General features: G+C 27.2%; 2 protein-coding genes across 4 annotated transcripts in view; one reads left to right on the top strand and one right to left on the bottom strand.

Moving 5' to 3' along the window:
• LOC100214900 (phosphatidate phosphatase LPIN1) overlaps nucleotides 1–10,477 on the bottom strand; it is a 65,846-nt gene extending 55,369 nt beyond the window's left edge. Inside the window, exons 1-4 of one of the 3 annotated variants that reach the window (XM_065795335.1) lie at nucleotides 10,346–10,477; nucleotides 5,943–6,153; nucleotides 5,283–5,453; nucleotides 4,373–4,423 (exon numbers count right to left, since the gene is read on the bottom strand). In XM_065795335.1, the coding sequence (XP_065651407.1) occupies nucleotides 4,373–4,423; nucleotides 5,283–5,453; nucleotides 5,943–6,122 (402 nt within the window). In that variant the 5' untranslated portion in view covers nucleotides 6,123–6,153; nucleotides 10,346–10,477. Of the gene's footprint in view, nucleotides 1–4,372; nucleotides 4,424–5,282; nucleotides 5,454–5,938; nucleotides 6,154–10,345 lie in introns of all 3 variants that reach the window. The other 2 variants (XM_065795336.1, XM_065795337.1) reach the window with 2 other exon arrangements.
• Nucleotides 10,478–16,035: 5,558 nt separating this feature from the next.
• The window catches only part of LOC136079536 (uncharacterized), a 49,939-nt gene continuing 41,784 nt past the window's right edge, over nucleotides 16,036–24,190 (top strand). The window contains exon 1 of the mRNA XM_065795339.1: nucleotides 16,036–16,075. The gene's annotated coding sequence lies outside the window, so the exon portion shown is untranslated. The remainder of the gene's footprint in view (nucleotides 16,076–24,190) is intronic.

Raw genomic sequence — 24,190 nt, forward strand, 5'->3', positions numbered from 1 at the left:
ATGTAATATATTAAATGGCTGTTAGGAAGAGCAGAGAACATCAACTTAGCATTCTGATGGTAAGAATATACACAAACTGAGTGGCTTCCACTACTATCAACAGTAAGGCACCACTTTGGCCTTAGTTCACAGAACTTGCTGAATCCAACTTTGTGTTCAGGGTATAACTTCTTAAATTCCAGATGAAGTTCTTTTAAACAAACTAAAATTAAGCGTTTTTGTTTATGAACTTTAACATTATTTATACGCACAGAAACAAAGTCTTTTTTTCCTGGACATTGTCTAGTGTATTCGTCAGATTCATATATTTCAATGACTCTCTGCTTGACAATATCCTCCAAAGGATGTCCTTTTTTAGCCTCAGGTTTAGCAAGTATTCCCTTTTCATTTTTCAGCTTTCTGGTTTTCTTAACAAGATGGTCTGAAACTGAAAATGCATTGCAAGTTTTTTAATTGACTAACTATCAGGAGTTAATGTTAGTAACTGAAATTTTTCTTCATATAAACTGATTTTTACTTTTTCCTTTATTACATCTAAAATTTTGTCTAAATCATTACAGTTAATGCACTTTTGCTTTTTCTCCGATATTATTTCTTTTGGGTCTATATCCAATGCGGATGCTACTAGGTTTGTCATACTTGTTTCCAGTTTTTTAACTTTTTACTTTCCATATTCTAATTTGTCACGTTTACTTACATTTTTTAGAGGAGATACTTCCAGTAAAGAAGCACTCTTATTTAAAACTGTCTTATTTAAGTCTGAAGAACTAAACTCCTCATCATCAACATCTTTGTCTTCACCTTCTTGACTAAATATTTCTGTAATTTGTTCAAGTTTGAATTCATTCAAACAGTCAGTGCAAAGTTTTTGACCAGGTTTGATCTTAAGTTGACTTGCTGTTGAAATATCGACTTTACACAATCCCTTAATAATTTTTTTCTTGTGGACTTTAAACGGATCACAGCAGTATTTTTGAAGCGCTTCATATCTAGAAATATAGGCTTTTTCATAGTGAAAACATATCTCCTCATTTAGTTTAAAAGTATGTCCAATTCTTTGAATTAAAATTTCAACATCTGTGTTCACAATATCTTTTAGTTTTATTCTTCCAATCATTCTACAATAATATGTTTTGTCGCAACCTTCATTTAAAACTTTCCCCACACAACATTTCTCTGTCATTTTTTACTATTTTTTTATTTTTATTATTAATCTAAAAAGTTTAAAAAAGACGTAAACATATTAAATCTCAAAGAAACTAACTAATATCAGACACTGATTATGACACTGATTATGACACTGATTATGTCATTATTATTAGTACAAATTAGGACATTATGTCATTAAAAAGAAAACTGAATATATTCATTCACAGATAAATAAAAAATATACTACTGTCATTCCTATGACTAATTATTAGACTACGACCTAAGGCTAGCTCATAGTCTAATAACATTCTCCTTTTGAAAATATCATCACTCTCAAAAGGCTACAATCATGTCATAAGATAGAGTATAGATCTTTAAATTTTTTATGGTGATTGTTTTTATATAGAACCTCAACATTAAAAAGTTTCATAATTTATTTCAACTGTTTACGCTACTTTCTATGCCAGCAAAGTCGATGTAATTTATCATAATTTAAAAAAAAAGTGATTTTTTAATAGGCTGCTGCATGTGCTAAATTAATTTTTAATGCATAGTTTTGATTATTTTAACAAGTGGTGACCCTAAGTACACAAAGGTAACAAAAAAATCCGCTTTCTGTAAGTAAGTATTAAACTGTAACTCGATAAAGTTGGAAAAAATATTTATAGTGTTGTAATATTTAGCAACTTTAAGGTACAATAACTCAAAAACCGTAAAAAAATCAGTCAAAAACAACTGCAATAATGGATTATTTGGGTGAAAAACTATTACCCTACAAAATTTCAGGTGATCACCATCTTTATTTAAAAAGTTATGGTTTGTCAAAAATCGAAAAAAACTGCTGTAAGCTCCTGATACACAAATTTTTCGGATTTTGGTCATTTTTAATTCCATCATAACTATTGAACAAATCGGTCAATCAAGCTGAAATTTTCTGGATTGTATTTTTTTCATAAGATCTGTGTGTGGTCAAAATTTAAAGCAAATCTGAGATGGTACACTGGGAGCTTTTAGGTGATTTGATATGGAATAACCCTATAGTTATAATATAGATACATAGCTATCTAAAAAAATTAAATAATTAATTTGAATAAAAAATATCAAGAAATATAAAAACCATTAACCGTTAATTAAGTTTACAGCATAAGATTTTAAAAAACATATATCAAAACAACAAAGCAAAACTAAGTCACTAAATTATACTTCAATACTAAATCAATAAGAAGTTGCGTTTTTGTTTGATATTACTGTTTTATAACATAAATAGTTAAAAATAAAATTGCGATCTGACAATATACAAGAAGTTTAGAAGTATAAAAATCTACTTTGTTGAAGTAGTTTCATGAGTGTGATACTAATTCAAACATTTTTTGACGAAAGAATTATGTAACAAATAAAAAAGATTTAAAAAATAAAAAGCTTTTTATGAGCATCACCTTCAGCAATTTTCATGATCGCGCTTGCCAACATTATCTCAAGCGAACATAATCACACTCAATGAAAACATATTCTAATTTTATGAGCGCGATATAACACGCTTGACGATTTTCTTCATCACAAGCCCTGATATATATTTTTTATATATATATATATATATATATATATATACATATATATATATATATATATATATATATATATATATATATATATATATATATATATATATATATATATATATATATATATCTATCTATATATATATATATATATATATATATATATATATATATATATATATATATATATATATATATATATATATATATATATTATATATATATATATTATTTTATATATATATATATATATATATTATATATATATAAATATATATATATATTACATATATATATATATATATTTATATGTTTATCCTTACAGCATTTTTGTTGCTCACAAGAGCAAATCGTATTCTATGATTATACATTTCTACAGAAAAGCTAACAAATGAACTTATTGACTTGGTTACAATAATTATGCAATGCTTTGCACCGGGATGGTTCCAAATCAAATCAAATTATTTGGCAATCAATGGTGCTCAAAATTTTTGGCATATTGTTCAACTAGTTAAAAATGCAATTATTGATGTAAAATATAAGGAGGTAATGGAGCAAGTTTTGAAGCAAAACTCATATTTTGCTAACCCAGAGAACATTTTATTGGCCATGATAAGTGATGAAAGAAAACAAGTTAGAACTACAGCCATTCAAAGGATACTTAAATCCAGTTTACTAGCGAATCCAATAGACATTTCAAACTTCCTACAACATTAAATCTTGGAGCCATAGATTACTGTGAATTAATAAATTGGGACATCGAGGAAGTTCATTCATCACCTTTACTGAATGACTATTCAAATGAAGATATTTTGAAAGCCAATGACACTCCATTAAGTATTCCAAAGTATCCTTGTCATATTCAGAATACGGAAAGAATAGTTGGAGTAGTTACAAAGGCATCAAAAAATAGATACGGCTACGAAAAACGTCACAAATGTGAAAAAACCTGTTGGAGTCCAGGGGAAAAATGCCTAAACTTGATGGGAAAGCGCAATGGAAATAAGACATTTATAAAAATATATTTTTGCAGCCTATAATTTTTCATTCTATTTTTTTTCTATTTATATTTTCTATTTCATTCTATTATATTTCTAAAAGTTTTGTTTTTTTGCTTAGAAAAGGTAATATATATGAACAGAAAGCATTTTAAAGCTTATATCCTTTTTAAACATCTTAAATCCTTTATTCTAATAAAATACCTAAACAGTATTTTAGTAGAACATTTTTGTAGTATATCTATTTAATTACAATTATATAAAATAAAATAAAACAATTATAAAATAGTTATATATAAAAGTTTCTAATACCCCCTTTTTCTTTAAAATGCATAAAAATCAGATTTTGTGTGCAACCCCTACGGAGGCTAGCACAGACCTAAAAACTGGTATACATCCTATACACATATATAGGAACCCCTCACAATATGCTGCTTCTTAAAAAAAAAACTTGACCCGCCCTAATATATATATATATATATATATATATATATATATATATATATATATATATATATATATATATATATATATATATATATATATATATATATATATATATTATTTATATATATATAGAGAGAGAGAGTGAGAGAGTGAGAGAGAGAGAGAGAGTGAGAGAGAGAGAGATAGATTAATATAATAAAAAATAAGTCAAAATAATACATGATTGTCTGTAATAGAAACTTCTGTCTTGGTTTTTTCATCTTTAACTGCCTGAAAATTTTAAAATAAGTTATAATTATAATTGAACATATGACAAGGAAAAACTTTAAAAGTAATTAAAAAACTGCAAAGAATTCTTACAATATTTAAATAAACTTATAACATACATTGGGTAAAAGACACTATTTAATATTTACAAATTAAACATAGTTATAAACATAAAAAATCTATTTTCACAATGAAAAAGAAATAAATCTAGGGGTAATTTTATCAATGGTTTAAGCATAGAGAAAGTTGCAAACAAATTTTAATAATGATATCAAATGCAGATATTGTGCAAAATATCATAGTGGTTGGGGAAACAGAAATTGTCAATCATCTCTAAAATAAGGGCTCTCTAAACTTTGCATAGCTTTATTTTTCGAATTTTTAAAATTTTTTTATAAAACTGTATTATTTTCGTTATAATAATAAATCAAAATTGCACAAAATACAACACAAACCTCTAACATTCTCAAAAAAGACCACAAACTCACAGCCCCACAAATTGTCATACTGACTGAAAAATTATTATGACTTTAGTCTAATTTTCGGCCAAAAAATAGCATTTGGCAAAAATATAACATAAAAAAGTTTGAAGTTGATTTTCTCCATGCTTGGAAAATAGTTAATTGAAAGACCAAATGAAAAATGTGTGTGTGTGTGTGTGTGTGTGTGTGTGTGTGTGTGTGTGTGTGTGTGTGTGTGTGTGTGTGTGTGTGTGTGTGTGTGTGTGTGTGTATTAACACTGTCCAAACAATCTATATCAATTGCATTTTCAGCTATATGAAGTTATATACTAATAATATTTAGACTCTAATATTATCATGTATTAAAAGTAAAAACTAAAGCAAATCTTTAATGCACTTACATACTTATTTTCTAAATGTTGAAAAAATATTGTAGGAGAAGGAATTGGAGAGGTAGCAAGCTGACTAGGAACACATTCATTATCTTTAACAGTTTCCACAAAAAAAGCTTCACCCGCTTCACCAAGCTTCATGTGAAGATTTACTTCTTCATCATTTATCATAACATCTACCTTGAGTTAAAGTGTGTATGCGTATATATATATATATTTATATATACTATTATATATATACATATATATAAATATATATATATATATATATTTATATATACATATTATATATATATATATATATATATATATATATATATATATATATTTATATTTATATACATATATATATATATATATTTATATTTATATACATATATATATATATATATTTATATTTATATACATATATATATATATATATATAAATATATATGTATATATATACATATTTATATATATACATATATATATATATACATATTTATATATATATATATATTTTATATATATATATACATATATATATATATATATATATATATATATATATATATATATATATATATATATATATATATATATATATATATATATATATATATATATATATATATATATATATATATATATATATTGCTGAAATTTTGTTTAAATGACTATACATACTATTTTCTCACGACTGCGTAGAACTCCAAGCTTTCCAAAGCGAACATGAAAAGGACTTCCGACATATGTGCCATCAGGATGCTTTATAACCATTATATCAATAGCACCTGTCAATGTGGCAGAGTTTATTTGGTTATATAAACCAGCTACACTTTTTGCAAAATTCCCAATATAATGCATGGTTGTATATTATCACTACATTGTTTTATGCCTAAAAATGTTGCAGTTTACCAACAAATTAAAAAATAGATAAAACAATTTTAAAAATTTTTCAAATAAAGTGGCAATCAAATTAAAAAAAGAACATTTAAAGAAATTTAAACATCTTAAGGTTGTACAGATATAAGTACTTAAAAAACATCTCTTTCAAATTCAGATTGAAGTACTCTTACCAGAAGGTTAATGCAAAGTAAATTCTTTATGTGGTTCAATCAAACAGACTTTAAATTTGACAAATGAAACAAAAGGTATTAATGGTCAGAAACACTTTGTTTTGTTTGTTTGTCTTTTTTTTGTTTGTCCATATTTAGGACTTGTAATTTTTAAAACTTCTGCAATGTGAAATGTTATTCAAAAAATTAACCCCTTAAGGACCAGGCCCGAGTTATCTCAGGTCATGCTATATGGTCCAAAAAGACCGAACCCGAGATAACTCGGGCGGTCACATATTTTACGTTTCATTATGTATTAGCCCGAAATAATTCGTGAAAATAATCTTATAACAAAATTATTATTTTAAATCAACTAAGAATCAATCAAATTAATAATATTTAGATTTATAACAGACTTTTTTTTATTCTTAATATGTCCCTATCTAAGTTCTAAGCATAAAAAAAAAATTGATTTTTTTGGTGCATTTATTTGAAAAAATATCGGTACTTAAGGGGTTAAGAAAAGGAGAAAGTTATTAAATATTTTTGGGAAACATGGACAAAATGAAAAAATAATACTTAAACAAAAAAAAAAAAAAAAAAATGGAAACTAAAAAAATTAGGAAAAAAATAAAAAATCAAGAGAAATCAAAATCCTAAAAAAAAAAAAATGAACTGTTAAAAAGAAAAATAAAAAAGAATATAAATAAAGAAAAAAGCTTATTATCATTTCTTATTATTATATTATCATTTCTTAGATGAAATAAAAAGTACGAATAAAAAAAAACAGAGCTGAAAGTTTTAATTATTAATTTTTTTAATAAATTAATAAATAAATACATATGTTTATCTACAGCTACTGTGTTTTTCCAGAATAGTGGATAAAGTTGGCAAAACACTTGCTCAGCTGTGCAACAAAATATTATACTAGTAAAATTTTTAATACTAATGTTCAAGAGATTTTAATTTAACATTCAAGAGTTTTCTTGTGGAATAGTTCACCATTCACCATTAAATAAGATTTTAGTTTTTTCTTATAAATAGTTGTGTTTTTTTTTGTTACGGATGTTATTTGGAAGTATATTCCAAAGTTTAGGATCATAGTGGGATAATGCTCGATTACCAAAACAATTGCTGCATTTTGTTTCCTTTAACTTTAATAAAAACTTATCTTGTATATACCTTTATTGCTATTATTATTAAAATTAAAACTTTTTTTTTATTATTATTTAATAATTATTATTGTATGTTATTATTATTATCATCATCATTATAATTACTGCATTTATTCTATTAAATCTGATTCCAAGTTCAATCTCGACCACGTCCCTAGTAGTACCACGCTCAACTTGTTTCTCCGCGCACCTGCCTTGTTTATCGAGGTTGGTGTTTCGGAGTTATAGAGTTGAGAGAGGGTTGCAACCACAAAAAGTAGCCTCCTCAACTGTAGTGGCTCTCTCGGCCTTGGGAAGGTGAATAATAAAAAAATATATATAACCATTATTTTTACAACTATCATTTAGTGTTTACTTAATGTTTTGCAATTTTACTATTTATAAATAAACAAGGGTTACCATTATCCAGGGAATGTAGGTGCATAGCACTAAATTAATCAAAATTAAAATTTTGACTAGTTTCTCCTATAGAAAAGCTGTGACAACGGCAACCCTAAACAACTTTGATTTACCATTTCACTTATTGATACCTAGTGTAAAAACACTACCATTTGCATACTGATATCTAGATTATAATAGATAGGTTTGTATTTTGCTAGAATTCTTTATTAATTAATATTGGCTGTTATTTGTGCTATATTATATCTAAAGAGCAAAAGCATTAGACGGAGATATCATATTGGAAAAATATTCTTCTTCTCTCATCTACTAGGCTACTTTTTCTTTTTTTTTTAATTGTTTGATTATTTACTCTGGGTCTTATAGGTCAAAACTTGCCTTGACATTTTTTGATTGTGCAAGATATCAGTAATTCTGTCTTTCTGATCCTTTAACTCTTTACAGTTTTTCTACTTTTTCAAGTAGTGCTATTTTTTCAAGTAATGCTCCTCAGCCTCTGAAAGATATCTACTAGTGCATAATTAGGTCAGAACAGAAGCAATTTATGCTTACTTAAATTTCAAAATAGTGAAAAAACTCATAACTCTTGCTACTAAATCCCTTACAATAAAATCCCTGACTTTAAATACCATGTTATTCCAATCAAATCAAATATATTTGGAAATAAGATGTTATACTTCAAGGAAAATTATAATAGTACAGAAGTTACAATAGATATAAATACAAACAATGATTAAAAGAGTAATAATAATAACATAATAATAAAATAATTTTAGTAGTAATTATAATTATTTTTATTATTTATATATGATTGTAGTGATAATGATAATTACTATAATGATGATAGTAAAAGTAGCAATAGTAATAATATAAATAAATATCAAAGCTATATAAAAATTATTGTGTAGTGTTGTAGTGGTAGTAGTAGTGGTGTAGTGGTAGAGCACTTGCTTCATAAGCAAGAGGTTCCAAGTTCGATTCCCACCATGTCCCTGGTAGTACCACGCTCAACTTGTTTCTCCGTGCATTGGCCTTGTTTGTCAAGGTTTGTGTTTCAGAGTTATAGAGTTAAGAGAGGGTTATAACCATTAGTAGCCTCCTCATCTATAGTGGCCTTCTTGGCCTTGGGGAGGTGAATTACAAAAAATATATATACATATACAGCCCTCAGAATTAGAAAAAATGAGGTTGGCAATAATTTGTCAACCTTATTCTTTTAGAGGTTGGCATCAAATCGGCAAAAAATATTTGATACAAAGGTTTTACCATAAACCATAGAAATGAGGTTGACAAAAAAGGGTCAACTTCTAAGTCAGCCGTAAGGTCAGCATTATTAAATGCTGACCCTTACTGCCAACTGGGCTGCATATATAATGATAGTAGTAACAATAATAATAGTAATAAAATTTTATTTATTAAAATAATGACAGTAGCACCAAACGTTATGATAAAGTACAGAATAGAAAACTGAATCCCGAGATAAATAACGAATTTAAAAATATACTAACAAAAAAAAAACTTAATGAAAATATTAAAAACAGCAGACTGAAAACCATAGGAATTACATTTGTTAATTTGATGTGTTAATATTATATTAATAATTTTAATAAATGAATTCAAGGGAAATTTGAGTCAATTTTTATCCCAAGGAAATTCAGATTTAATAGGATAAACTTTTTTCTGAAATTTAAGTTTTTATACACCTTATTTTGGCCTGAATTTAAAAAAAAATTTAGTTTTGCAGTAAGATTGAAAACCAGAAGAATTAGATCTGTTAATTTTTATTAACAATTTGATAAAAAAAATTATTGTCTGAATAAGATTAAACAGAATATGATTTATGTATTTTATCAATAACTCATTGATAAGAGCAAGTTGATGTTATCAACAAAACAGTAAGCTGTTGAAAACTTGAAGATTATTATCTTGATTATTAAGATCATGAATAAAATAAAAAAAGGCAACAGGCAATTACAAAGCCTCAAGGTACACTAATGGATAATTTTATATAACGATTTGGAAACAAAAAAAACAAAAAAGCACTTAAATCTTTTTAAAGATAATATGAAAAATAATTTACAATTTTACAACACATTGAAATTGGAGGCAATTTAAATAACAGAAATTAGGATCCATTTCATTTTGGAAATCTTTTGAATATTGATTAGTTTTGAAAAAAAAATTTATTGCTTCACAGCTTTCCTTATATGCTCATTATGACTAATTTTACGAGAAACAAATTTTTAATTATTTTTCAAAACATGTAAGTTCTCTAAATTAAAATTAATTATTAAAAATTTAAACTTTAATTAATGAAACCGTATTTTAAATTTGAATAGTTTGTATTTCATTGATAAAGAATTGCACAAAGCGTTTCAATAAGTTCAAATTTAATGATAGTTGATTTCATTAAAACAACGATAATAAGAAGGAATACTAACATTATTCGTATACTTACCTTTTTTATAATATATGTATATATTTGTTTTGTTTACAATTATTAACTACCATTTTAAACCGTTCAAAGAAAGACATCTGCTCACCAGACGCTTACGTCTCCCGAGATAAACGTTCGATAAGCGTTTACGTCTAAATTAAATAGCAAGTAGATTATTTTAAAAAGTGATTTCTGAAAAATAAATATTGTTATACAATGTTCTTAAAATGCATAATTAAATCAAGAATAAACAACTTCAACACTTGTTGTTTTTAAATTTGATTAAACTAAAAGTATACTGAGATAAGTTATTAAGACAAAACAAATATTGAATAGGAAAAGTCAAAACCAAATGCTATCTTACTTAAGTACAGATTTCTTTATCAGTAATACAATTTGAAACCTGATACGCTATATATTGATATTATTCGATATATATTATACTGACATTATTAAACTTGCAATCAGGCCCGTAGGTTGTAAAAATGATACGTTATATATTGATATTATTCGATATATATTATACTAACACTTCTTTATTAGACTTGCAATCAGGTCCGTAGGCTGTAAAAATGGAAACAAACCAGCTTTTTTTATATTAAAGAAAGATAACTTTTAGACATGGAGCAAACTTCAAACTTTTTCTTAACTATTTACTTAAATATTACAAACCTGTTTTAAAAAATGGGACCAATATGTACTTTTTAGACATTTGATTGAACTCCCATCAATTGATCTATCAAAGATGAATTCCAATTACTTTAATGTGTTATGATTTAGTGCACTTAGCTAAGTGCGTTAAATTTGGTTCACCGCACTATATTGCGGTGAATTTATAGATGTTCAAGTTAACTGCTTAACCTAGACTCGAATAAAATTTTACGCAAATATTAGCTTGTAAAATCTTTGACAATTCGTCGCTTTAGTTCAGCATAATTCTATTTGATAGCAAATAGTTTTTAAAAAAAGCAGCCATGGTACATTGGTTAGAGTTTTGGTAAGAGATTCGAGGTTTAACGTTGACTCTAGCCCAATAAACGACATTGGTAAGAAAGAAGACGTGAATTTCCTGGTTAAATGATCCTCCATGGTTTTCTGTGAAACGACCATTAGGTTTTCTTAGAGCACTTTTTTAACTAAAAAAAAATGTCAAAAGTTGTTGTTTTCCTAACATAAAAATTTGTAAATATGCTTTTATAATATTTTATCAAGATGATAACATAAAAAGTTACTATTGTTAATTCCCGGTAATATGTATGCCGAAATTGCAATTAACGGAACCGAGTTTTTTGCTAAAATTCTTTGCTACGTTTTTTGAAGTCTGTTTTAAAGTCGCGTTATACAAAAATATTTTTTTTTAAAAAATGACTATTGGCCTTCATATTTTTTAAGAAGTAAAAGAGTTCAGCCTTCTTTTCGTTTTACTTTTTTGTATATTTATCAAATTTTATAATGGTTTTATTGATTTTAAAAAATACCTTGTTGTTCTCACATCAAGATATTACTAACAGTTTGTTGAGTTTTTTGAAAACCATTCTCCATTTTTTTTATATCTATCTTTTATCTACCTGCTAAATTTTATTTTAAAAAAATGTATCGCAGACACCTTACTAATTCTTGCAGATTAGGTACCTAAATTTGTTTTTTCTTACTTTTGACGTGGGGGTTGTTACTTAGTTCATACTTAAACTTTTCGAAATAATAATACTTTTATGTTATTAACATGACAATATGACAGACTTTACAATTGCTTTTTTATTATTTTACAATAATTAAAACAATTAAAAGCATTTAGAAAAAATAATATAAAGTTAAATAACTGAAGCCTTCAGTAAAGGAAGAAAAAAATGGTTGGAGGAAATAAATGTTTCTAATATTATCTTATTTCAAACATTCTATAAAGAATACTATTATATTAAATAAATATATAAATATATTTTAAATTTTGTGATTCACTGAAAATATATTACAAAATGCAAATAATATTTTTATTATAACATTTTATTTGTAAATGATTTTTACCAAAATTGGTCTTCGACTTACCGACCGTGAGTCGAACACCGGTTAAATCGAATGTAATTTAAAATCAATATGTAATTTTAAATGGTTTGAAATTACATGATATTGAAGTAGTTTATGATATTTTTTGTGAAAATAATTACAAAGATTCTTCATGTCAAACTAGCTTAGCGAGCATAGATAAAGAATTATCTTATAGTAAATCGAAAATTTGTAATATGATGTCTAAGTTGTGTATTATAAATATTGGTACAATAGAATGGTTAGTATCAGACGAAAAAAACCTGTTTTATCTACCAAACATGTTTTTTTTTTAACTCTTTTTAAATGCATAAAACCTTTCCTTCCGTGTAAAAGATTGAAACTTAGATTTTTAGCATCTTTCACTGACTTTGCTGCATCTTCGACTTAATCTAACAGTAAATGATTTAGCTTATCGTTTTAATGTCAGTAGCATAACAGTCTCTTCTGTGTTTTTCAAAACAATTGACGTTTTAAATTAAAGACTCAAAGAACTTTTGTAATGGCCTGATAGAGAACAATTATTTTAGACTACCCTAATGTGTTTCCGACACCATTTTGGAACAAGAGTGGGTGTTGTTATAGACTGCTTTGAGGTACAACCAAAAAATGCACCAGCGCGTTCCCAAACATTTTTTTTGCTATAGCCACTACAAAACTGTCAAAATTTTTATTGGTATAGTTCCTCAAGGTGTTAAAAGTTTTATTTCTAAATCATGCCGTGGTTGCGTTAGTGATAAATATCAAACATTATTATTTCAAAGTTGTTGCCTTGTGATGTTATCACGGCTGACAGAGGATTCAGTATTGAAGACAGTTTTGTTTTATACTGTGCAGAGGTAAAGTTTACCAAAGGAAAACCCCAGCTTAGTTCTTGGGTCAACGAGCAGACTAAAAAAATAGCCTCATTTCGAATTCATGCAGAGAGAGTTATAGGTAATATTTAAAATAAATATAAAATAAATATGAAAGTACAATTCCTCTGGACTATTTGATAAAACTGAATAATGGCTTTACTACAATGGACAAAATTGTTACAATGTCATGTTCATTAATAAACTTGAATGATTCTGTGATACCATAAGATTAACCATATGGTCAGATGAAGAAATGCAAAGCAAGAGTTTTTTTTATAAGTAGAATATATGTGTGTGTATATGACAGCGGATTTAGGGCTACAGAAAATGTCACTAAAGTCGCACTATATTAAGAAATGTACCATTTTTCACTAAAAGATAAGCTACACCGTTTTCTAATATAGTGTGGCCCTAATCTTTCATCGTTTATAGTATGTATATATATATATATATATATATATATATATATATATATATATATATATATATATATATATATATATATATATATATATATATATATATATATATATATATATATATATATATATATATATATATATATATATATATCGAAATGAAACAAACAGTTATAAATAAAATTTAATTCTTTATTTAATTAATTACACGTATATTTAAAAAGTTAATTTAAAATATTTTGCTTCCTTTATAACTATCTTACCTAAAGTTAATACCATAAAAAAATAATTAAAATCAAAACTTAAAACTTATGCAAGTACCTAACTAAAATTTTTTTCATTTGTCCAAACATAAGTCCAAAATCATGTCCGGAAAACCAACAAGAAACAGAGATATAGGAAGAACATGGGAATCTGGTGCAACGAAAAGAAAAAGAAAGACTGAAACAGAGAAATCAGACCAAGCTATGTGTTCCAGTATGATGAAATTTCTTAAGAAACCCCTTTCAACTGTTACTGCTCGGAAGTCCTCTGATGAATCTCTTGGCCAAGTTTCTTTGGCTTTTGAAACAGAACCAGCTTTAGAGTCAAATGTATCAGTTGTGTAAAAGAGTTTAAACGCAATAAAGATTTGTCAATTGATAAAACTTGCGATTTGGTAAATCAAGAGCAAGCAATTCATTTGAGCGATTCATTTATAAACTTAGTTGCTGAAAAATGGACATTTACAATAACAAATATCAATAATGTTAAGATTTTGCAATTTCTCCACTGGAACGATAGAGAAACATTTTGTTGGTTTTATTGCCGTAACGGAAATTACATGAGAGTATTTAGCAAACTCCATATTACAAGAACTAGAGAGAAATGATCTGGATATACAAATTTGTCGAGGACAGAGATATGATAATGGCGCCAATATGGTAGGCATTAATAAAGGTGTCAGAACAAGAATACTTAACATTAATTCAAGAGCATTTTTCTCACCGTGCGGATGTCATAGCTGGAATTTACTCCAATAATAGATGCAGCTAATTCTTTTACAACAGCTGAAACATATTTCAGTTTTATTAATAAAATCTATATACTCTTTTCGAAGTCAAGCCAGCGTTGGAAACTTACAAAAACTAAATTGAAACTAACACTAAAACCTCTTTCAGAGACACGGTGGGAGAGTAGAATAGGAGTCGTCTGTGGTGGTCTTCTGGGCCTTGGGGAGGTGAATTAACAAAAAAATAAAAAATAAAAAATAAAACGGGTGATTCCGAAATTTTAAGCGACTGCAATGCAGTTTTGAACGAATTTAACTTTCAAGTTTATTGTTGCTATACATGTGTGGTATGAGATTTTGTTTAAGTAAATAATATAGGTAAACTATGGCAATCGATTCCAGAAAACTTAAAAGTCACTGTTCATACTTTACGTTCATTTTGTACTTGGATTCAATAATTCCGTGATACTGGATTTGAGAAAAGCGTTGCAGATGCTCAATTGTTTTTGGGAAAAAGCCTTACGAAATTGAGTCTTAATTTAAAGAAAAAAAAATAGCGTGGTTATGAACTCATGCATGAACCTATACAATCTGTTGAAACGCAGTACAAAGTAAATTTTTTCAACACAATTGTAGATGCAGTAATAGTCGACACTGAATGTTGATTCAAAGCGCTTAATGAATATTTTGACCGTTTTGGTTTTATTTACAATATCAATTATTTGAAATTTTTGCCAAGAGAGGACCTGCTCAACGATTGTAATAATTTAGGTACAATACTTCGGGAAGGTAAACCCAACGACATAGATTCTTTCGAACTTTATAAAGAACTGCAAATTTTAAAATCCATTTTACTAGAAAATATAAATGATGCATAGCAACTTATACAGTGCATTTTAGAAAATAATTTTGAAGAAATATATCCAAATCTTTACATAATAATCAGAATTATGCTCGCAATTCTAGTAAGTACAGCTTCTGCTAAGAAAAGCTTCTCAGAGTTAAAACTGATTAAGAGCTACTTAAGAAGCACGATGAGTCAAGAAAGACTATCTTGTTTATCCATTTTGTCCATTGAAGTTGAAATAGCAGCGAGTGTTAGTTATGACACAATTTAAAAAAAGAAAATTCAATGAGGCTAAAAGCCGAAAAGTTCGTGTTTTTTAATTTATGTTTGTTCGTGTAATTATTGTTATTAATTCATATCATAAATAACAATAAAACTTATATGCTCCTCCTAAATTTTCAATCTAAACTTTTAAACTTATAATAAAACCTAATATTTAAAAATTAAGAACAAATAAGTGTGAACACCTATATCAATATTAAGTGTAAAATAAATGTTTAAAATAATTAACAATAACAGCTCTGACTTGTGTTTATAACTTTCAATAAAATATAGTGTTGAATAAAAATTGAAGCATGGAGATTCGGCCAAATCAAGGTTTGTTTTCATTAGTTTGCTTTTTTTACATATAGGGGCCTCACGAAGCTAATTTCGCTAACGTCCCCAATTTGCCAAGCGCCACCGCTATTTATATTTATATATATATATATATATATATATATATATATATATATATATATATATATATATATATATATATATATATATATATAATATATATATATATATATAAATATATATATATATATTTTTTTTTATTTTTTTTCATTTTAGGTGCCCCAAGAAGTCCTAACGGTCTTGTCACAGAGCACCGCGGAAGCGCATTTAACCAGGAAGTTCACGCCTCCTTCCTTACCGTGACGCGAAAATATGTCCAGAGCTCGTTTCGAACCTGGATCTCCTGCTTATAAAGCAAGCGTTCTAACCACTGCGCCACGGCCGCACATATATATATATATATATATATATATATATATATATATATATATATATATATATATATATATATATATATATATATATATATATATATATATAAATTAATAAAAACCCTTATCTACAGTCGGTTTCGCCATCAGCAGGTTCATCGAGATGTTTCCTAATAAACCAGTTAAAGGCGAAGCAGACTGTAAGAGAAATTTTGATTAGACTTTTTAATTAATCCTATTTTATCATGGCTTTGTTCTTTAAGAACATTGAGCACTTTATTTGAAGAACACACTAACTTATTATTATTATAGTATATATATATATATATATATATATATATATATATATATATATATATATATATATATATATATATATATATATATATATATATATATATATATATATATATATTATATATATATATATATATATATATATATATATATATATATATATATATATATATATATATATATATATATATATATATATATATCAAGGACTACTATACGGAAGGTCGCGCAAAGTCGATTTCCTGACTCCGCTAGCGAAGGCCATTCAATATTTCTCACTAAACTCTTATTTAACTAAATTTGGCCGAAATAACGTTTTATAAAATCAAATTACTGAAATATTATTAAAATAATTTTGCGTTATTGTTAATAAAAAATTAATAACAAATTAAAAACTTATTTAAAAAAGCATTTAAAAAGATCAATATAAAAAAATTCCTCTATGAAAAAACGTAAACATTATATCCTCTAGAGACTTTTTAACAAAGTGAAAACTTTAAAAAAAAAATATGAATTTAATATAATAAACTTCTTAAAAAAAGAAACAACAAAATATTATATATATATCATAATGACATTATTCAGCTAGGCGTGCCTTCTTAATTAGTGTCTGATAAAGACATGCATTTTTTGTCTGGTCTTTATCCAAATTCTACATTCCATGCAGGAGAACATTTGCCAAACGCCTGAAAAGGCTTTTTGAAGATAAACCTAAATCATAGTATGTGTCCATTACTGAAAGAATGTTTATAAGTCTTTTTCTACAACTTTGTGTTTTTTTTCCTTTACAAAGCATAAACCAATTTTAACTAGCTGATAGGTACACTCATGTGGGACTGTCAAATATCCCCTTGAAACTTCCTCAATAAAGTCTTTAGCTTCATTTGTTAGTTTAGGTTCATCATCTAGATAAACTAGTTCACCTTCACATAATCAAAACCAACTGAAAACAAATGCTTGCAGATAGCTATCAACCCTTCAGTGGATTGCACAAGGGCTTTTTTGGTATCATGGGTAACACACTGAACTTGTTTAGGTCCATGTCCTGATTTCATACATTTAAATATGTCTAAAAACAATTGAAGATTATTTGAACCTTTATCTTGCACAGATGGGTTGTGATCTCTCAGCCTAATATTTTGCCCTTTTGCAGAAACATTAACAATGTTCCACCAATCAAAAATATTCTGAATAAAAGAGGAGGTTTCATAAGCTCCTTTTAGTTTTAGGGCAGCTACTACTTTCTCATTAAATACTCTTAAAACATGTTGCACATTCTGTAGTTGAAGTCTCGAAGGATAAACAGCGGCATAGGATAAAGGAACTGATTTTAAAATGTTCTCTTTCTCATATTGATATAGACCTTTCATATCTGAAAATGAAGCTATGGTTTTATAATCTAAAGATATCTTTTGACACTTTTCAGAAATCCAGTTATTTCGTAAGCATTTAAGTAGATGAACTGTGTCAAACAAAAGAAAACAAACACAATGATCATCTAATAGATGAATGGCCTGATAGTCAGTAATTATGTTAAATATTTTGCAGTATTGCTCATTGATTTTATGATTATCAGTTACAGATCCTAAAACTATTCCACCGTGTTTTTCAATTATAATAGCAGCTTCTTTCACAACAATGAACTGATACAATGATGTTAGTTTGTGAACAAGAGTAACAGAAATCATTAAACTAGGTCTGCCATGTAAGCATTTCATCATAACACATAGCATAGAGGTTGCTTTGGATTCTGGATCATTTTTTGCCATCCCATTTAAAACTCCACATAAATAAGCAACTGTTGGTCTAATCTTTACCTCGTCAACTATCAAAATAACATTTTTCTGGTAATTATTCTTTACTTTTTCAAATGTTTTTTGTAAAACCTGATCAATGTTAGTGGCAGAAATTATAGGCTGCAGCTTTCTTTTACTTGGAAGGACTAAAAAATCACGAAGTTGATGGTAATTGCAGCTATAAAAAGACTTGATTGCAAAGCAATAATCAGCTATAGAGAAGCTTTTGTTACGCAAGAGTCTAAGTTGTCTCGTAATGAAATTCAATTTCTTTTGCTTAATATCATCATCTAATTCAAATTCATTTTCTGAAAGAGTATTTGACACCTTTTCAATAACATCATTAACATGGAGTTTATAATTATGAACTAAATTAATTGCTTCGAAAAATTGTGAGTAGAAGATTAAGCCATTGTTTGGATTCAATATATTACCTAATGAAACACTAATTCCATGTTTAAAAGCAGAAAAAGTTAGTTGAGAACACAAGGTACACTTATCATAAACAATAATTGTCATAAAACTCTCTTTGAAATCTTTTGACATAAAAATGCATAAGAATTTTTTCTCTAGTCAAGATATTACTATATTTTCATACTTTTTGTGTAATTCAGTTTTAGGATAAAAATCAGAAAACGAATTTATTCTATCTTTTTTGATGAAATACTTCAATTGCTGATCCTCGGGCTTAGATTGGCGAAGCACAGGCTTTGGTGTTGGTAAACAAGAAAAAGGAACATTAAAAATACTTGGTGCACATGCTGGTCGAGTATAACCGCCAGGCACCTTTATTATTTCTGTATTTTCAGGCCAATGTTTTTCACATATAACGAATTTAGATGGCTCCATAATTAAATTTTTACGTGAAGGAAGCACGTTAATCCATCTCTGTATCTCAACTTCATCTTTAAGTAATTTAAAAACACGACACTTATTAAATTTATTATAATTTCGTTTACAATTTACAACGTCACATTTGTTCACCATAATAAAAGTAAAAGATTTTCAAAAATTATTACCGGAACGTAAAAGAACACTACAACTTTGATATAAAATAATGGCCTTCGCTAGCGGAGTCAGGAAATCGACTTTGCGCGTCCTTCCGTATAGTAGTCCTTGATATATATATATATATATATATATATATATATATATATATATATATATATATATATATATATATATATATATATATATATATATATATATATATATATATATATATATATATATATATATATATATATATATATATATATATATATATATTAGCTCGTTTTCTCAATATAAATATAAATAGTAAATACAATGCCTGCAAAACGTGCTCGAATTGATATAAAGAAACCACATTTTATAATTTTGAAATTAACATGATGATGTTTTACAATATCAAAATATTTTGCTAAAGCAAGCTTTTCATTGTCTATTCCCCATTTAGTTTGATATGAACTAACTTTATGACTTTCAGGGTAACAAATTTTTTAAGTTAATGATAAGGCAGGCATGGCATTAAGCTTTTGTAATACACTATGTTTGATGTTCTGATTTGCCCTGCTCGCAATAAAACCATTTTTTTTTAATAGGTTGCTCTCTTGTAGCTTTCTGGACATTAAACTGCTTAAACTTTAATACAGGCAAACTTAAAGTATCACATTGTTTACATAAATTTAAGTAACTAGATAAAGTTGAGGAATCATAAAGTTCCCGCAACATTTTTGGAAATTGCAATTTAACAATGAGGGTTAGTAATCTACATTGTAGGGGGATATAACTGACAAAGTAGTTGGCTTTGACTTACAGAGCCTCAGACCATTGAAAAATGCATCAAGTTTGTTTTGAGTTAGAGGTGTGCAAATATAACTAGGGTTATGGCACCACCTACCGCGACTTTAAGAAAAAATTGAACTTCAAAACTTCTTAACTCCAAAACCATAACAGATTTTTATTTAGGGTTTTCGAATTAATATTTTATACTCAATTATTAACTAAATTATATAATTCGAATTTGAGTAAAGTTATTTTTTTAATGTTATTTTTAATTTTTTGTAAGATCTAGTACGTTTCTTCACCTACCGTGATAAAGCACCACCTACCGTAATCGTTTCTCCACCTACCGTGTATGAAAAAAAATCGTATATTCTAATTTTTCTTTTATATATTTAAATCGAAAAACAAATACATAAATTTAATATGATTACAAAATAAAGAAGACATTGGTTATAAAATTATTCACCAAAGCTTTTTTCTGAATTTAACTTTTTTTCTTTTTAAATTTTTTTTTTTTAAATGTTTTTTTTTTGTCGTTTATTTTTATTTTATTTTGTAACAGCTCGTTTTCCTTTAGATTTTTCTTGTTTTTCTTATTCTTTCAATTCTTTTTTTTTTTCAGCAGCTTTATTTTTACGTTAAATTTTTTTGATATCTTCTTCTTCCTTTGCATTTTCTCTAGCTATTTGAATCTCTAACCATTTGGATGAAGTTACAACGCTCGGTAATCGTTCAACTTGTTTCAGCCTTTTTATCGTGATTGGTTGTTTTGACCATAAAAGAAATTCGTGTAATGGGTTTACATCTTTTATCATTTGTTTATTTGAATCTGGAGGATCTGCTGCTGATTTACTTTCACCGGGTTCATCAATTATTACGTTTTTTCCAAATTCGCTAACATTACTAGATACGATTTTATTTTGCGTACTGCTAATATCTAAATACGATTCTTTATCGATTTCATTGTTCAATATATTTTTGTTGGCTTCTATTAAATTTATGGTTTGTTTGGAGCTATCGTTAAATTTAAGTTTTTTCCAAAAATTAAATAATTCTCTGAAGTCAGTTTTACCTCCCCATTCTTTATTTCCAGTTTTTTCAAACTGTAGCAATACTTCAGGTGCAACGTTGTTTTGAAATATGTTTCCCACGATATTATGGCTTGAAAGATTCGTTTCATTGTTATCAATTGTGGAATTCAATTTAACACGTTGATTTAATTTTTTATAACCAACATTGTTCGCATTAAATGGGAATACTCCTGTCGACCTAAATCCATTAAAAATATTTTTTTTCATATTTGGATCCATAACAAAATTATTCAACAACATTGGTACATTTTCTTTGCGAATTCCATTAAAATCATTATCCAATTTAAATTGCCAACAAATGTTCTGCCTTTTTTTTTCATTGGTCCGAAAACTAACTCATCTAATGGTTGTAAGATGCGTGTAGCATTAGGAAACAACAAAATCAAATGAATTCTTTCCGAAGAGCAATACATGCTGAGCTCTTTAGACAGATGTGAGTAATGTCCATCCATGAACATATATATAGGTAATTGTGTATTAATAGATTTATTAATTGTATTAATAGATTTATTAATAGTATTATAGTTTTATTTAATAGATTTATTAATAGTATTATAGTATTTATTAATAGTATTAATAGTATTATATAGATTTATAATAGTATAAATTAATAGTATTAATAGATTTATTAAAAGTATTAATAGATTTATTAATAGATGGTCCTAACACATTTGTGAAGTACTCATAAAAGCATTCGGCGGTCATTCAGCCGCTGTCACTTTTACCAAGTTCCCAACCTGGTGGTGCAGAAGCAGCAATAGTTTTTGGCATTCGAGCATACTTGTACTATGTTAATGATGGTGCAAATTCACCATTTGCATTTATGCAAAATAGAGTTGTAAGGTTTTCCTTATCGCTGTTGTTGCATTCTTCATAAACATTTCTTCCTCTAATGTCAATTACTTTTCCAGTTTTTAGTGCAAGCTCAAAACCAGTTTCGTCTAAATAAAAAACACGAGATTGATTATTAAGGTAATGCGCATCATTGCCTAATAAATCATACACCTTATTAAACCATTTTCTTATTGATGCTTCAGTTATAAGACCTCTAGCTCGACTATTATGCTCTGCTCGTTTTTGCGATACTTGGGATATCATCTTTAAATGGTGTTTTTATACCTCGCCCTAAAACTATTTTTTGTACCGCCTTAATTAATAACTTTTTTGTTATCGCAAAACCCATGTTAGTGCACTGCATTAAGCAAGCAACCAATTCATTCTCTATTTCTTCTCCAAGATATGATTTAAAGCCAGAGTTTTGCCGTTTGGGTTGGCTTTTACCAAATAATTTGTCGCGTAAGGTACTTTTAGGAACATTAAACTTTTTGCTGACACACAAAATTTTTTCACCTTTATTTAAAGCTCTAAGTGCTGCATGCTAACTTCTTCTGAATACAAAGGCTTTTCTCGAATAATTTTTCTCTTTTTTGAACCTTTCATTTTTATAAAGTATAAAAAACATATCAAATAAATACTCCCTAGGGTTAAATGACCTTTAATTGGTAATTGAGTTGAACTGAAATCAGAGGCTGCCTTTGAACTTTGGAGGCCCTGGGCAAGATCAAAATGTGAGGCCCCAATAAAATGAAAAAAAATTTTTTTTATTATATTTATTAAATTATTATTATAGTCATGACTTCATTGAAACTTGACTTTACGAGCTTTAATATTAGCAAATGTTTCAACTAATGCACTAATATATATGTTCTTTAACTCGTCAATTTCAACTGATATCTCAGCTAAGCCTGTAAGTCTGCACTAGGAAATATTTGACCTTAAGTAGGTTTTAATTAATTTAAGTTTTGAGAAACTTCTTTCTGCGGACGCAACAGTGAGTGACAATGTCAATAAAATTCGCAATGCTATAACTAAATTTGGAAAAGATTGTTCGTAGTGATTTTCTAAAATAAACTTGATCAGTGCCTTAGGGAGTAATTTTCCTGGAACCATACTGGACATTGCTTTGATTTCATCAATTAATTGATTTGAAATCACATGTGAATGTCCATCTTCAGTTAAGACAACCTCTAAATCCTTGCCCCCTTCCCCCTTTCCTCATCCCCTTCCTTTTATGAGTTAAAAAAAATTTAATTTAGAAAAAAATTGTATAAACTAAGAAATATTTTTTAAGTCAGAGCAGGCGTACTTTTAAAATTGATCTCCTCTCCCCCTTCCCCCCTCCCCTAATTACTTTACTAATTGATGGTATCCATTAACTATTATTAAATATTGTTCATTTTTATTAATTTTAGTTTTCATTGCATTGATAAAAATTATAATAACACATGTGTTCTTAAGATTTATATTTATAATATTTCATATTATAATCTATGCCGACGTGTATTTTAGGCACCCCTTTTAGTAAGTCTGCAAAAAACGAGTTTTACGCAAAAAACAAGTCGTACGTAAAACAAATATTATTGAAAATCATACTCTAACCAAACCCACTCATTCGACCATTTCATTAATAAGTCTATATCTTGTTGAAGTTCAATAATATTATTATCGTTTTTGATTGCTCTAAAGATTTTCATGTCGTCAGCAATTAGTTTACAGCTTGAAGTTGGGATGTTTTGCCATGAAAGTTTAAAGCTTCAAAATTAAAATAATAGAGTTGAGACTTTTACCTGTTTGTTTGTTTTTTACTTTATTTAAGTGGAGGGAAGTGATCTCGCCATCGTAGTAATTAATTTTTTTTTTTTAATTTTGGGAAATATATGTCATTTTTGGCACTTTGGCGGGAGGTATTTCAGTATGTTAAAAACATGAAAC

This window comes from Hydra vulgaris, chromosome 04 (assembly GCF_038396675.1).
Source record: "Hydra vulgaris chromosome 04, alternate assembly HydraT2T_AEP".
NCBI classification, from domain to species: domain Eukaryota; kingdom Metazoa; phylum Cnidaria; class Hydrozoa; order Anthoathecata; family Hydridae; genus Hydra; species Hydra vulgaris.